Source organism: Cupressus sempervirens, chromosome 3 (assembly GCF_028749045.1).
Source record: "Cupressus sempervirens isolate cs-2001-9-10 chromosome 3, ASM2874904v1, whole genome shotgun sequence".
In the NCBI taxonomy this organism is placed as follows: Eukaryota; Viridiplantae; Streptophyta; class Pinopsida; order Cupressales; family Cupressaceae; genus Cupressus; species Cupressus sempervirens.
Genome location: NC_143120.1, coordinates 632,078,138 through 632,090,197, shown reverse-complemented (window position 1 = coordinate 632,090,197; position 12,060 = coordinate 632,078,138). Strand labels below are relative to the sequence as shown.

The 12,060-nt window shown below is 35.5% G+C and overlaps 1 protein-coding gene across 4 annotated transcripts in view; it reads right to left on the bottom strand.

Annotated features, from left to right (window-relative positions):
• Nucleotides 1–214: 214 nt before the first annotated feature.
• The window catches only part of LOC149568270 (Nucleotide-diphospho-sugar transferase family protein), a 62,894-nt gene continuing 51,048 nt past the window's right edge, over nucleotides 215–12,060 (bottom strand). For 3 of the 4 annotated variants that reach the window (XM_089821249.1, XM_089821248.1, XM_089821250.1), the window contains 4 exons: nucleotides 2,862–3,111; nucleotides 1,707–2,648; nucleotides 1,300–1,543; nucleotides 215–1,119 (listed from right to left, as the gene is read on the bottom strand). In XM_089821249.1, the coding sequence (XP_089677375.1) occupies nucleotides 674–1,119; nucleotides 1,300–1,543; nucleotides 1,707–2,648; nucleotides 2,862–3,111 (1,882 nt within the window). In that variant the 3' untranslated portion in view covers nucleotides 215–673. Of the gene's footprint in view, nucleotides 1,120–1,299; nucleotides 1,544–1,706; nucleotides 2,649–2,861; nucleotides 3,123–12,060 lie in introns of all 4 variants that reach the window. The other variant, XM_089821251.1, reaches the window with a different exon arrangement.

The window sequence follows — 12,060 nt, the reverse complement described above, 5'->3', positions numbered from 1 at the left end:
CAGGATGAGAAGCAAGGGTTAGGGTGTCAGTCTCCATATATTATGCCAAAACATGTATTGTGATACAAGAAAACTGCAATAAGAGATGCTAAGAATGGAGTCGAGAATCTCTTGCAAATCTCCAATTTTATACTTAATTTGAAGACTGCCGATGTTTGGGAGCATCCCCGTAAAGGTCTCTAAGACATGGATGCGTTTTCAAATGCACAGGATGAGAAGCAAGGGTTAGGGTGTCAGTCTCCATATATTATGCCAAAACATGTATTGTGATACAAGAAAACTGCAATTAGAGATGCTAAGAATGGAGTCGAGAATCTCTTGCAAATCTCCAATTTTATAACTGATCTGAATCAGGAAGATTCACTCTTATCGGAAGCACAAGTTATAGCGAAGATTGTGAATAATCATGCTTCATAACATTTAGTTCTCTTGTCTCACATTACATCCATTTGAATTCACTCTGCTTCAGTTAGAATGAAGATTTACATACAAAATTTTCAATCAATAGCTTCCTCAGCCAGGTTGCTATATTTGAGCGATTTCTCTGATTTTCACATCTATCCTGAATGCTGGTAGAACTTGGGATTCAAGTCCAGAAGAATAGATAAGAGGAAGCATCAAAAAAATCTTTTCTGGTGGGATGCCAAAGTTCCTATCCTGCAACCCAAGCTGGCTAATAAGAACCCATGGACTTGGGTCCTTGCCAGCTTTGCAAGCACATTCTAGAGCTGACATCATATTCCCATAGGCCTGATGTGACTTGCCTCTCTAGCTTCCTCTTCCTCCCACTTATCCAATTGTTGTGCAGGATCACACAACCTTGACTTTTGCAAGTATCATCAACATTTTCTTTTTCCCACAGCCCATTGAAAGCTCCATTAGGGAATCTGTTTCTGTCTAAGAAATGAACTGTTAGATTTGTCTCTGGTTCTATACATAAACTATCCCCAACCCTATGCACACCCCCTTCTCCACAGAGTGTATCATAGAAGCTTGGTTGTTCTGACATATCTGAAAGTGCAGCATGTTTTACTATCTTGTCAAAAGCAGTAATAGTGGCCTGATCAGAATGAGCGAAGTAAAACCCCGAATTCAGACGGCGAGGTAAATTTAATGGCTCTGCAAATGTTCCAAGTACTTTGGTTAAAAAGAAAGCGCCAATGATCCTATTTGGCCAAAAATGGAGGTCAATTTTAATGTAAACAGATACTAATATACAATATATAGCAAAGACAATAAAAATAAACAATTAAAAAAGACAAAGATTCACTTCCCAAAGAGGAGTCAAAATAAACAGACCTGTCTCATTATATTCATCACTCTGAGCTACAAGGACTGCTGATCCAAATGATTTGAGATAGGGCATTGGGTTTTTAAACCAATAAACATCCACATCACTAAATATTACATGGTAACCCAATCGGAGGATTTGCAAAACAATTCGTGATTTTACTTTGGTTACCCTTTGAAAGCATTTACTTCCAAAGTGACAGTCGTTGAAGCTTATATTCATTGCACGAGCATCCATAACCACAGGTAACCCCTGAAACTCCAAAGATTTCAATCTTTATCAGAACATGGACTTCTATCGAATAGTCAAAGTGCGACACTATCTAGTGAGTCGAGAATGAAAAATAATACATAATTAGAAAGAGTTACAGAAGAAGATTATCCTTATTTTTATAATTTTAAACTGCAGAGTATACCTGGAGAACACAAAATTGATATATCTGATGATCAATTGCAAAGATGAGAAAATTGGAGATTTTAAGCCGCTTTAAACGGCAAACCCAGCTCATCAGCATGTCTCTGTAGTTATTCCCTACAACTGCAAGAATAACAGTTTTGTCATTATCGGTGACTTTCTCGAGAAGAGTATCCAAGGTGAAAGGTAATGACAAGGTTAATGCGGGATGCAAAACAGAATTCATCTCTGATGTTGGGCAGTCCAATTTTCTTCTTTCTGAATTGCTCTTATAGATGCAGTCAACTAATTGGCGCCTCATTCTAGACCCCAAGATTTTATCCTTAAACTTATCTGAATTTCCAGTTGCCTGAAGTAAAGACTGGCCAAACCTTATTGAAGGCTTTCTCTGTTTTTTACCCAAGAAGAACCTTCTAAAGCTTGTCATAAGCTTTCCATTCTTTATTTGGTGTTCTAAAATTTCCTTCTCAGAATTGGTCTCGGGACGAGATAGTTGTAAATTTATAGCCTCCCAGGATTTCAGTTCCTCTGAAGGGTTTATAAAGCTATAGATTCCATCACATTCAACGAGTCTCACTGGATTGTTTGAGAAATTAGCTGGTCGGAAATAAAATGAACCATACAGTGTTGCCAGATGCGTATTACCTTCAACTTCCCACAACCTTCCTACTTTATATGTATTATCTACATTTTCTACAGAATGCCCATTGATTTTCATGCCAATTTTGGTGTCAAAGATCGATATTGCTTCACTTGCATCAAATACAAATCTGAAATCTGAAGACAAAGCCTCATTTAGCAGCCATTCATTGTGAAATCCCTTTCCATAGATGAAAGGAGGCATGACCCCTGCATGCAAAGGCAGCTCTCCTGTATTCCATGCCCACAATTTTCCACCTTCACAATTGACCCACTTACGTTTGTGTCTGATATATTGCTGAACCTGATCAAACCATTTAGCAAACCATTAGCCACATAAAGGTGAGTGGGTGGTGAGCCTAATAATTTACCATAGAATTATTAGTTCCACCACTTGAACATATAACGGCACATAACATATTGCACAATTTGCATTCTTTATATTAATAGTATTTTAATTACTTTTGTATTACTACCATTTCATCATTTCAAAGAAAAATGGGTAAAAGTTGAATACCTTTTCGTATTCAACAGGAAGACCCCCTTGTTCAACCCATTTGCCTGGGCCTTCCATATAGAAGGGAAAATAAGAAACTTTTGGAGGCATTGCAACAAGAAGCCAATCATGCTCTAAGCCATGTGCATACTGAAGAGCAACCATAAAGTCTGGAAGGAGAACCAACTCGGGCTCTATTAGAACAGCAATGTCAGAATTAGATGCACGAGCTCTAGTCACCATGCTGTGAAACATTGGTGTCCCTGAGAATCTGCATCAATACTCCATGATATATAATTTCTTTTAAGTTTTCATTTAAGAAAGTTGCATTTGAGCTTTCACTCACTTGAACTTGAACACAAACTCACAAAAAAAATTGAAATTCACTGCCTTATAGATTTCATAGACTATCAAAATGTTCTGAAATACATGCATGTCTACATATGCATGTGAGCATGTAATACAGAACTTAAACTGAGCTTGATCAAAGACAATATCAAAAAAATTGGTTTAGGGTAAATGTCACTTCATTGCAGTGGTCCAATGGAGAAGGGGCAAGGCATACTTTTTAAGTGGGTGTTTACAAAATTAAGCATGCTGCAAAAAAATAGTTTTATGAAAATAATATAGTTGCATGGCTGCTTCAATATTTAAGTTATTGTAACATTTTAAATTTTAAAACAATATAAGAACATATTTTCTTTTTATTGTGTAAAACCTTATATAGGTTGAAAGCTGCCAAATACGCAGCAGACTAAAACTTTATTCCTACAAAATAGCTGCACAGAATGTTTGGATGATATTTAAGGTTTGATCAATTTCAATGGGGGAAAGCATGGGACCTCCTGTGTAATAAAAATGGGACGGTAAGTTTAATACATCATCAGCATAGGTCAGCAGCGTCATTCTAAATTCATCTGTAAGGCTCAAAAATTGCCAATAGGAGTATAGACTATGGACCAAAAGTAAATAGGGAGGGCACACATGGTAATGTATTACATATATGATAAATTGAAAAATGGACGATATCTTTTCTAAGTAGATCAGAAATGTAGTCAACCAAAATACAAGCCACGTTATGAAAAAATGTGATCTTGATTTTCAGCCTTCATAAATGCAGAACACATCACAGATCCCTTTTACAACGTCATTAACAGCACTGACTTCTATTTATAGAAAGCTGACTCCTGTTGCACAGCACCATCAAAACCACCCACTGGCTATACACACACTGACCAAAGAAAACAGGTGGAGTATATATTTTCTTCACAATACAAAATTGACTCAGCTATTCTTGACAAACAAGATGGCTGCTATATACTTGAATGTAGTCGACCAAAATACAAGCCATGTTATGAAAAAATGTTGTCTTGATTTTCAGCCTTCATAAATGCCGAAAACAGCACAGATCACTTATACCACATCGTTAACAGCACTGACTTCTATATATAGAAAGTTGACTCCTGTTGCACAGCACCATCAAAACCATCCACTGGCTATACACCAAAATACAAGCCACGTTATGAAAAAATATGGTCTTGATTTTCAGCCTCCATAAATGCAGAAAACATCACAGATCACTTATACCACGTCATTAACAGCACTGACTTCTATTTATAGAAAGTTGACTCCTGTTGCACAGCACCATCAAAACCATCCACTGGCTATACACACACTGACCAAAGAAAACGGCTGGAGTATATATTTTCTTCACAATACAAAATTGACTCAGCTATTCCTTACAAACAAGATGGCTGCTACATACTTGACTTGCGCATCATCTCTTCAAAATGAATTTGTTTTTGTTCATACCTTTAATACTTTGTCACTTAACCAATCCATTAAGAAGAATGCATGATTTTATCTAGTTAAAGCGCTGCATGCTCCAAACAGATCAACTCCTATGCTACTTCATCAACTACCTAACATCCTTCTTACTCAACACACTGCTAGTCTCTTACAATAACAACTTCAACTGAGGGCTACCACAAATAATACTCAGAATATGGAACTCCAGTCTCTGTGGAAACAAGGAATATCACGTTAACTGGTTTTCCAATTAGCTGCAATGAATATGTAATATCCCCAAATAGGATATGACAGACAAAACAATAATTTTTGCATACTAGGTCACAAATCTGATGACAAAAATCTTAACTACGGCATAAATCAAGAAAGTTATTTGTGTTACTAAAGTTTCAATCCAACCCAAAATTCCTGATCAGATTTCAGTTCAGAATTAAAACTGGAAGATAGAAATTTTTGATTATTATTATACTTAGAAAAATGACTTAGCTATTCTTGACAAACAAGATGGCTGATTATTTCCTATGCTACTTCATCAACTACCTAACATCCTTCTTACTCAACACGCTGCTAGTCTCTTGCAATAACAACTTCAACTGAGGGCTACCACAAATAATACTCAGAATATGGAACTCCAGTCTCTGTGGAAACAAGGACTATCACATTAACTGTTCTTCCAATTAGCTGCAATGAATATGTAATATCCCCAAATAGGATACGAAAGACAAAACAATAATTTTTGCACACTAGAGCACAAATCTGATGACAAAAACCTTTACTATGGCATAAATCAAGAAAGTTATTTGTGCTACTGAAGTTTCAATCCAACCCAAAATTCCTGATCAGATTTCAGTTCAGAATTAAAACTGGAAAATAGAAATTTCTGATTATTATTATACTTAGAAAAATGACATTTTAAGCCCTTCTAACTGCCCACAAATTTTCAGAACTATCATATCCATCAAGTAAATGTGCAGATATCATACTGAAATAGCTGAGACTTGGGTCAGAAATTTTTCTAACCCTAGTCAACCTTTCAAAAGTGGTGTTGAGCTCCCAAATTGATCTGCATTAAGTCTGAAACTGATGCTCTTCAATAGTCCTGCACAGAAACCTCAGAAACGAATGATGTGTTGCAGGCAACGTTCCCAAATTTCAGTCTCCAGCACTAATATTGTCCTCAATTTTTCCTTTAAACCTGATGAATTCTCGCAGCCCAGAATAAACTATGTGCTAGGCTTTCCGAAACTAAACTTCCTCCACCAAACAAAACACACTCTTCTGACAAGGAAGAGCCCATGTCTCAATGAGATCAGTGACACTCAAGGGTTTTAAAACTCCAGCCAAATTTCCACAGCAATGAACAGAAATCTTTACCACATAATGATGTAGGATCCTTGGGTTGTTGGCAATCTTGCATCGACTAAAAATATTTGTTTCCTCTTAATTCCTATTTGTTCCAAATTGAGTGTGTTTGGAGTCGATCCTTCAATTCTTCTCGCTTTGAATTGCGTAGCTAGGGATTTGTTCTAGGAGTCCAGTAGATTTTCTGGCTAGGGTCGCACCGTGATTCGTTCTTTCTTGATGGAGATTTCTTCAGTTTGGGTCTGGTCCTATTTGATTGGGTTTTCTGATCTTGCGAAGTTGCTTCACAATTGGCAAAGCTTAATGGTGCTTGGTTCGGAGTTCCTTAGCTCGTGACCAATCTCCTTGTACGATCTCACAACATTTCAGACATATCCGGACGAGTTCTTAAGATTTAGGTCCTGCCCTATATTATGTGATATGTTTTCTTCTTTCTTGGAGAATGTGATCAATTTGGCCAACTTGTGGCTTGTGATCATTTATATATTTGTAGTAATTGTTCCTTTGTAGTGAGAGGTGATTAAGTGATAGTAGAAGAATACAACAAGTTTGGGTCAGATCATTGAAGTTGAGGTAGTTGCACTGAAGGATTGGAAGGACACTGCCTGGAAGACTAGAACAAATGATGGAGGAATCAAGAATGAGACAAGGACTGAAATTCGTAATGTTTAGACTGGATTACGAAGGAATGGAATCAAGAATGAGACAAGGACTGAAATTCATAATGTTTAGACTGGATTGCAAAGGAATCTTGGGATTGAGGATGCATATGAGGAAGTTGCTTAAGATCTTGAGACTGTTGATGTTGGTATCCATGTAGAAGAAGAAAGATTGCTGAGAGCTATGGCACAAACAGGTAAGAGTTGTAGAATGGATGTTTCTAATTTCTCTAATTCATTACATCCTGAGCTTTTGATAGACTGGATTGGTGAACTAGAAGAATACTTTGACCTTAAGGATATTAGGGATCCACAAAGGGTTAGGTTAGCACAGACTAGGCTGAATGGTCATGCCGCATTAAGGCGGAAAGAATTGCAAATGGATAGGGAAGATAATGGTGAATTGAAAATCACTTGATGGAGGGTAATGGTTACTAGACATAAGGCTAAATTCATACCTAAGGATCATGAATTAGAACTATTCAAGAAGTAGCGAACTCTGAAACAGAAGAAGTGTAAAGGATTACACCAAGGAGTTTTACAAGATGAAAATCAGATCTGGACACTGAGGGTTATCTAGTGAAAAGGTAGCTAGATATATTAATGGTCTAAGATTTAATATCGAGGACGAGTTGATGTAGGAGCATCCTAGGAGTCAGGGCAATCTTGCATCACCTAAAAACATTTTTGTTTTGCTTTTTTCAATAAGGGTTATTTCAATGCAGAGCTGTTATTTGTGGAAATTTACAAATTTTAGTAAGTTGGTCATTCGAGCTCATAATGTTCTAATTTCATATATGCAGGATCATTTTAACTATATCAGGTTGCTAGTTGAGTTCCATTGCAATACCAAATGTATTGGTGAACTTATTGAGATTTTTTGGTACAAAATCTTTGAACTCCTTTTTGAAGGCCTTAGAAGCTTCGAAAAGGAGCCCAGCCCCAACTAACTGGAGCTTGCCCGAGTCAAGTGTTGTAAAAGAGCAAGTGTCGTTTCCAAAAAGGGCTAATCATAGTCAATTAGAGCAACACTTGACAAGTTATGGTCTCCAAAAGTTGTGCTACCTATAATTATAACTATAAGACTGAAATTGTTTGCGCCAACTCTAATGTAACAAAATATGAAAGACAATAATAATTTAGAGTTGGTCGGCCTCAAGGTCTTGGGCTAAAATTCTAGAATTTCTTGGGCAGTGGAAAATTGCCTATATAAAGGTCTATAGGGTTGTCAAGAGCAGTTCTAGGTTGTTGGAAGGTTGCTCTAGCTTGCAAAATATTATAAGAAAAATGCCCATGTGGCTTTGCATGTTGTATTTCTGAAATTTGTAATTCCATACATTTGGAGATAATAAGAAGCCCATTTTCTATTCTTTCATATTGTTGTTTCTCTATTTTTGTTATGTGTTTGTGGTATTAAGGGAATCATCCTTCATCACGAGTTGAATATGTTGAGGATCAATTTAGTTGAGGATGCTTATCAACATGCATTGTAAGGCAGAATATAAGTTGAAGAGGAAACATAGTAACCCTAGGGGTAGGGAGAAGCAAGTGGTAACTTGAGCAAAGAGAAGCAGGATGTTGAAGGAGCCTGCTCAGAAAAGGAAGTAGTAGCAAGGAATTCAAAGGTACTTGTTTCAAGTGTGGTAGCAAAGGACATAGAGCTCTTCAATGTTCTAAACGATCTAGCAAAAGCATTGTTAATCGGAATCTTGTGGACTATGAGGAGCATGATATTGATTAACTTGAGGAAGGTATGGCTAAACCAAATAGGAGAGTCTCTTATGCTTAGGAGACTTGTGTTGAGTAAGAAGGAAGTTGAACCTATTCAAAGGAGGAACTTGTTTAGAACTGTATGCAAATCAAGGGGAAAATGTTGTAAGGTTATTATGGATAGTGGAAGTACTAATAACGTTGTATCAAAAGAAACAGTATAGAAGCTTAGCTTAAGGAGACTTGAAACACCTCTGTCTTTATTGAATAAGTTAGTTTCAGGATGACCATATGGTGGTAGTGAGATAGCAATATTGGGTTAATTTCAACATTGAAACTTACAAGAACGGGGCATTATGTGATGTGGTCAATATGAGTGTTTGTTATGTTCTATTAGGTATACCTTGGTAATATAATAGAGCTATTCATGATTGAAGAAGGAACATGGTGTCAATAGAAAATGATGCGCAAAAGTTCACTTTATTTTCTTTTAAGGAGGAAGAGCGTAGAAGTGCAAGGAACTTGATTCTTATAAATACTTATTGTTTGGGGAATCAGGGTGTTGAATTTCAGAGTATTGAGGGAAACTTAAAGGTTGATAAAATAAAAAAGAATCTTGTAATCAGATCTGAAGGTAAGAATTTATTGAGCATCAACAAAGGTAAAATTGTGCAACAAAAGAAGCAAACCTTGGTTGTTAAGGATAAGTACAAATTGGTAACAAGGACAAGTTCATCAAGCTCGTTAAACAAAGAAGAGGTCCTAAACAGTTTTATATGGTGATGGAGGTTATTAAAATTTTAAATAGATCAAGGAATTTTAATGGATTTGACAATAGGAGTTGCCAATTTGTAGATGATGATTGCAGATAAAGAGAATATTTAGGTCAAGAATGAGCATGAGATTTATGTTATGAATCCTACAATATTTTTATAAGTTCCTCTTATGGAACATCTTTTACTCACTTGGGGTGTTGATGCAGGAGCATCTTTGGTTCTTGGCAATCATGCATCATCTTTGTTTCCTTTGTTCTTGTTTTCCGATTTGAGTGTCTATGGCAGCACTCATGTACCTTTGAGAGATTTTGATTGCTATCATGGATTTTGGCTAAGGACACTTTGGAGATCGTATCTTTATGATTGCACTTCATTTGGATTCAATTATGGTCATCGGTTGATTAGTTGTTATCTCTGCTCACAGATTGGTTTCTCTATTCACTGATTCACTATGTTCACCGGTTTGTCTAGTTGCATTCACCGATTTGCTGATCGCGGCTTGTGCTAGAAGAATTGGATCATTGAAGTTGTTTGGTATGGATCTCAGGGTGGATTTGTGTTCGCCAACTTTGTGGTTGGATCGTTTACAAAAATTTCTTGATTTGATGTAATTGTTTGTAATTCAAGGCCGGCGGGCTTAATAAGTTTGCCTAGGGATATGTAACATTTAAATATCGACCTATTGGGGCATTATCTTTGTATCTAGTGTTTGAGTTTGTGAGTAGGTTTCATAGAAGATAGAGATCAAGCTAGGGGCATCCCATAGGGTGATAGCTTGCAGCAAAAAGATCGCATTCAATCTATGTGTTCTTGTTTGTGTTGGTCGTAACCGAAAAAGCCTTACATCCCAGCATATTCGATATACTTGTTAGATTAATTGATTGAATTCGGATTGGTTATCTCTCATATCTATTTTTTTGTTTTTGTAGTTTTTTAGTTGCAAGGTGTAATGTCCCCTTTTAGGGTCCATTATTTTAGATGATTATTTAATGAGTCAAAATATTCATAATGGTCATTTTACTTGTCAGATGATATTATTATTTGGGTTTGGGATCGAAGAATACATATGTTCTCCAAGTTGCCTAGACACCATCTATGGAAACCCTCAAAGTTTACAGGTCCAAGCCTATTTCACAAAGATTTACTGGACGCTAAGCCCCACCCTCTATTGGGATAAGATCCATTAGATTGGATTTAAACAAGCCCCTCCATGGTAACAATGTATCCTTCCGATTATGGTTAAATAATGTTTGAAGATATTATTATTGTTTTCTAATAATAATTATATGATTAATTCCATTATAAATCCCTCTTAAAATAATACCTTACTCAACAATTATTAAGAACAATATAAGAGTATACTTCTTATAAATATTGTTTTTTAGTTATATTTAATATATATTCTCAATTATAAATGTGTTTATAAATTACCCTATAAGAGGTATGGTATTTTGGGGAAGTAGGGGATATGGCACTTTTGTATATGTTATCCCCTTTTTATTAAATATATGATTTCCCATTTCAAATGAATATATATTCATTTAATTATAATATCTTGTGTTTGAGTTAAATCACAAATTCGGAGTCATTCTTCCTTGTATAATTTATTTGCTACTAAATGTTTTCATTTCAAATGAATATATATTCATTTAATTATAATATCTTGTGTTTGAGTTAAATCACAAATTCGGAATCATTCTTCCCTGTATAATTTATTTGCTACTAAATGTTTTTTTAGCCTCCTTTGATGGTAACTTGGGAATTTTATATATAAAATGGCTTTGTTTCAGTGCATTCCATAATTACATCAAAGTGTTTAGTGATTACATTTATTTCTGCATTAATGGGTCATGATAAATGACATCCTTTTTATTTATCGATTTCTTTCAGTGGTGTTATTCCAGCTTGTTGATTGGATGAGTATTTCGTGGATTGCCATGTCTAGTAAATAAGGAGTATGTCATGGATTGCGCCTTTTAATATGTTTCTGTGAAATGTATTTTTCGATGCTTTCTATTTAATGAGGGGCATGGATTATATACCTCCCAAGCACCATCTATAGGGTCGTTTCAATTGGGACTAGCCTCATTTCCTATGTGATGATAAAATTAATTTATTGGCTTTTAAAAAGAATAATGATACATGTAATTCATGAATAAGATAATGACATAAGTATTGTTTAAATATAATAAATGTTAATGGTGATTATGCATGTGGATTGATAATCAACTATATAGGTTAGTTATTAATCAAATAAGCATATATTGTTATGTAAATGTTCATAAAAAATGGTTCATAAGTCTAATTTAACTAATTATTTATTTAATTACTATTCAACATTTGTTTAACTCAATTATTTAATTTCATTACCTATTTTAGGCAAAGGATTGGGACACTACAATCCTACCCTCCCAAAATTGCTTGTCCTCAAGCAATTGCAATTTTTATTTCATTGGCTAGATCATAGTTAATTTTTAACTCTTACATGCGCTCCTTAAGAGGATGAAAATTTAAATGTGATTGGGCACTAGATACTCATCTTCGAGTAGACTCCCTCAAGGTATTAGGACTGTATGTTGATACCTATCTTGGAATCTTTCCTCAAAGCTTTTGGAACCATGTTCTTACCCATCTTGGACTCTTTCCTCAAGGCATTTGAAACCATGTCCTTACCCATCTTAAAATCTTTCCTCAAGGCATTAGAACCCATGTCCTTACCTGTCTTGGAATCTACCTATCTCAAGAGGATTTACTCTACCTCTCCCAATCGACAAAATTCACTTTTTAATTTATGAACTTATATTCATCATTTGTATAATCATGTTTCCAAGCTTCATTATAACTTGTATTCAATAGACTGGTCTTTTATTGATCAAAATATATAATTGTATTTTCCCTACACAA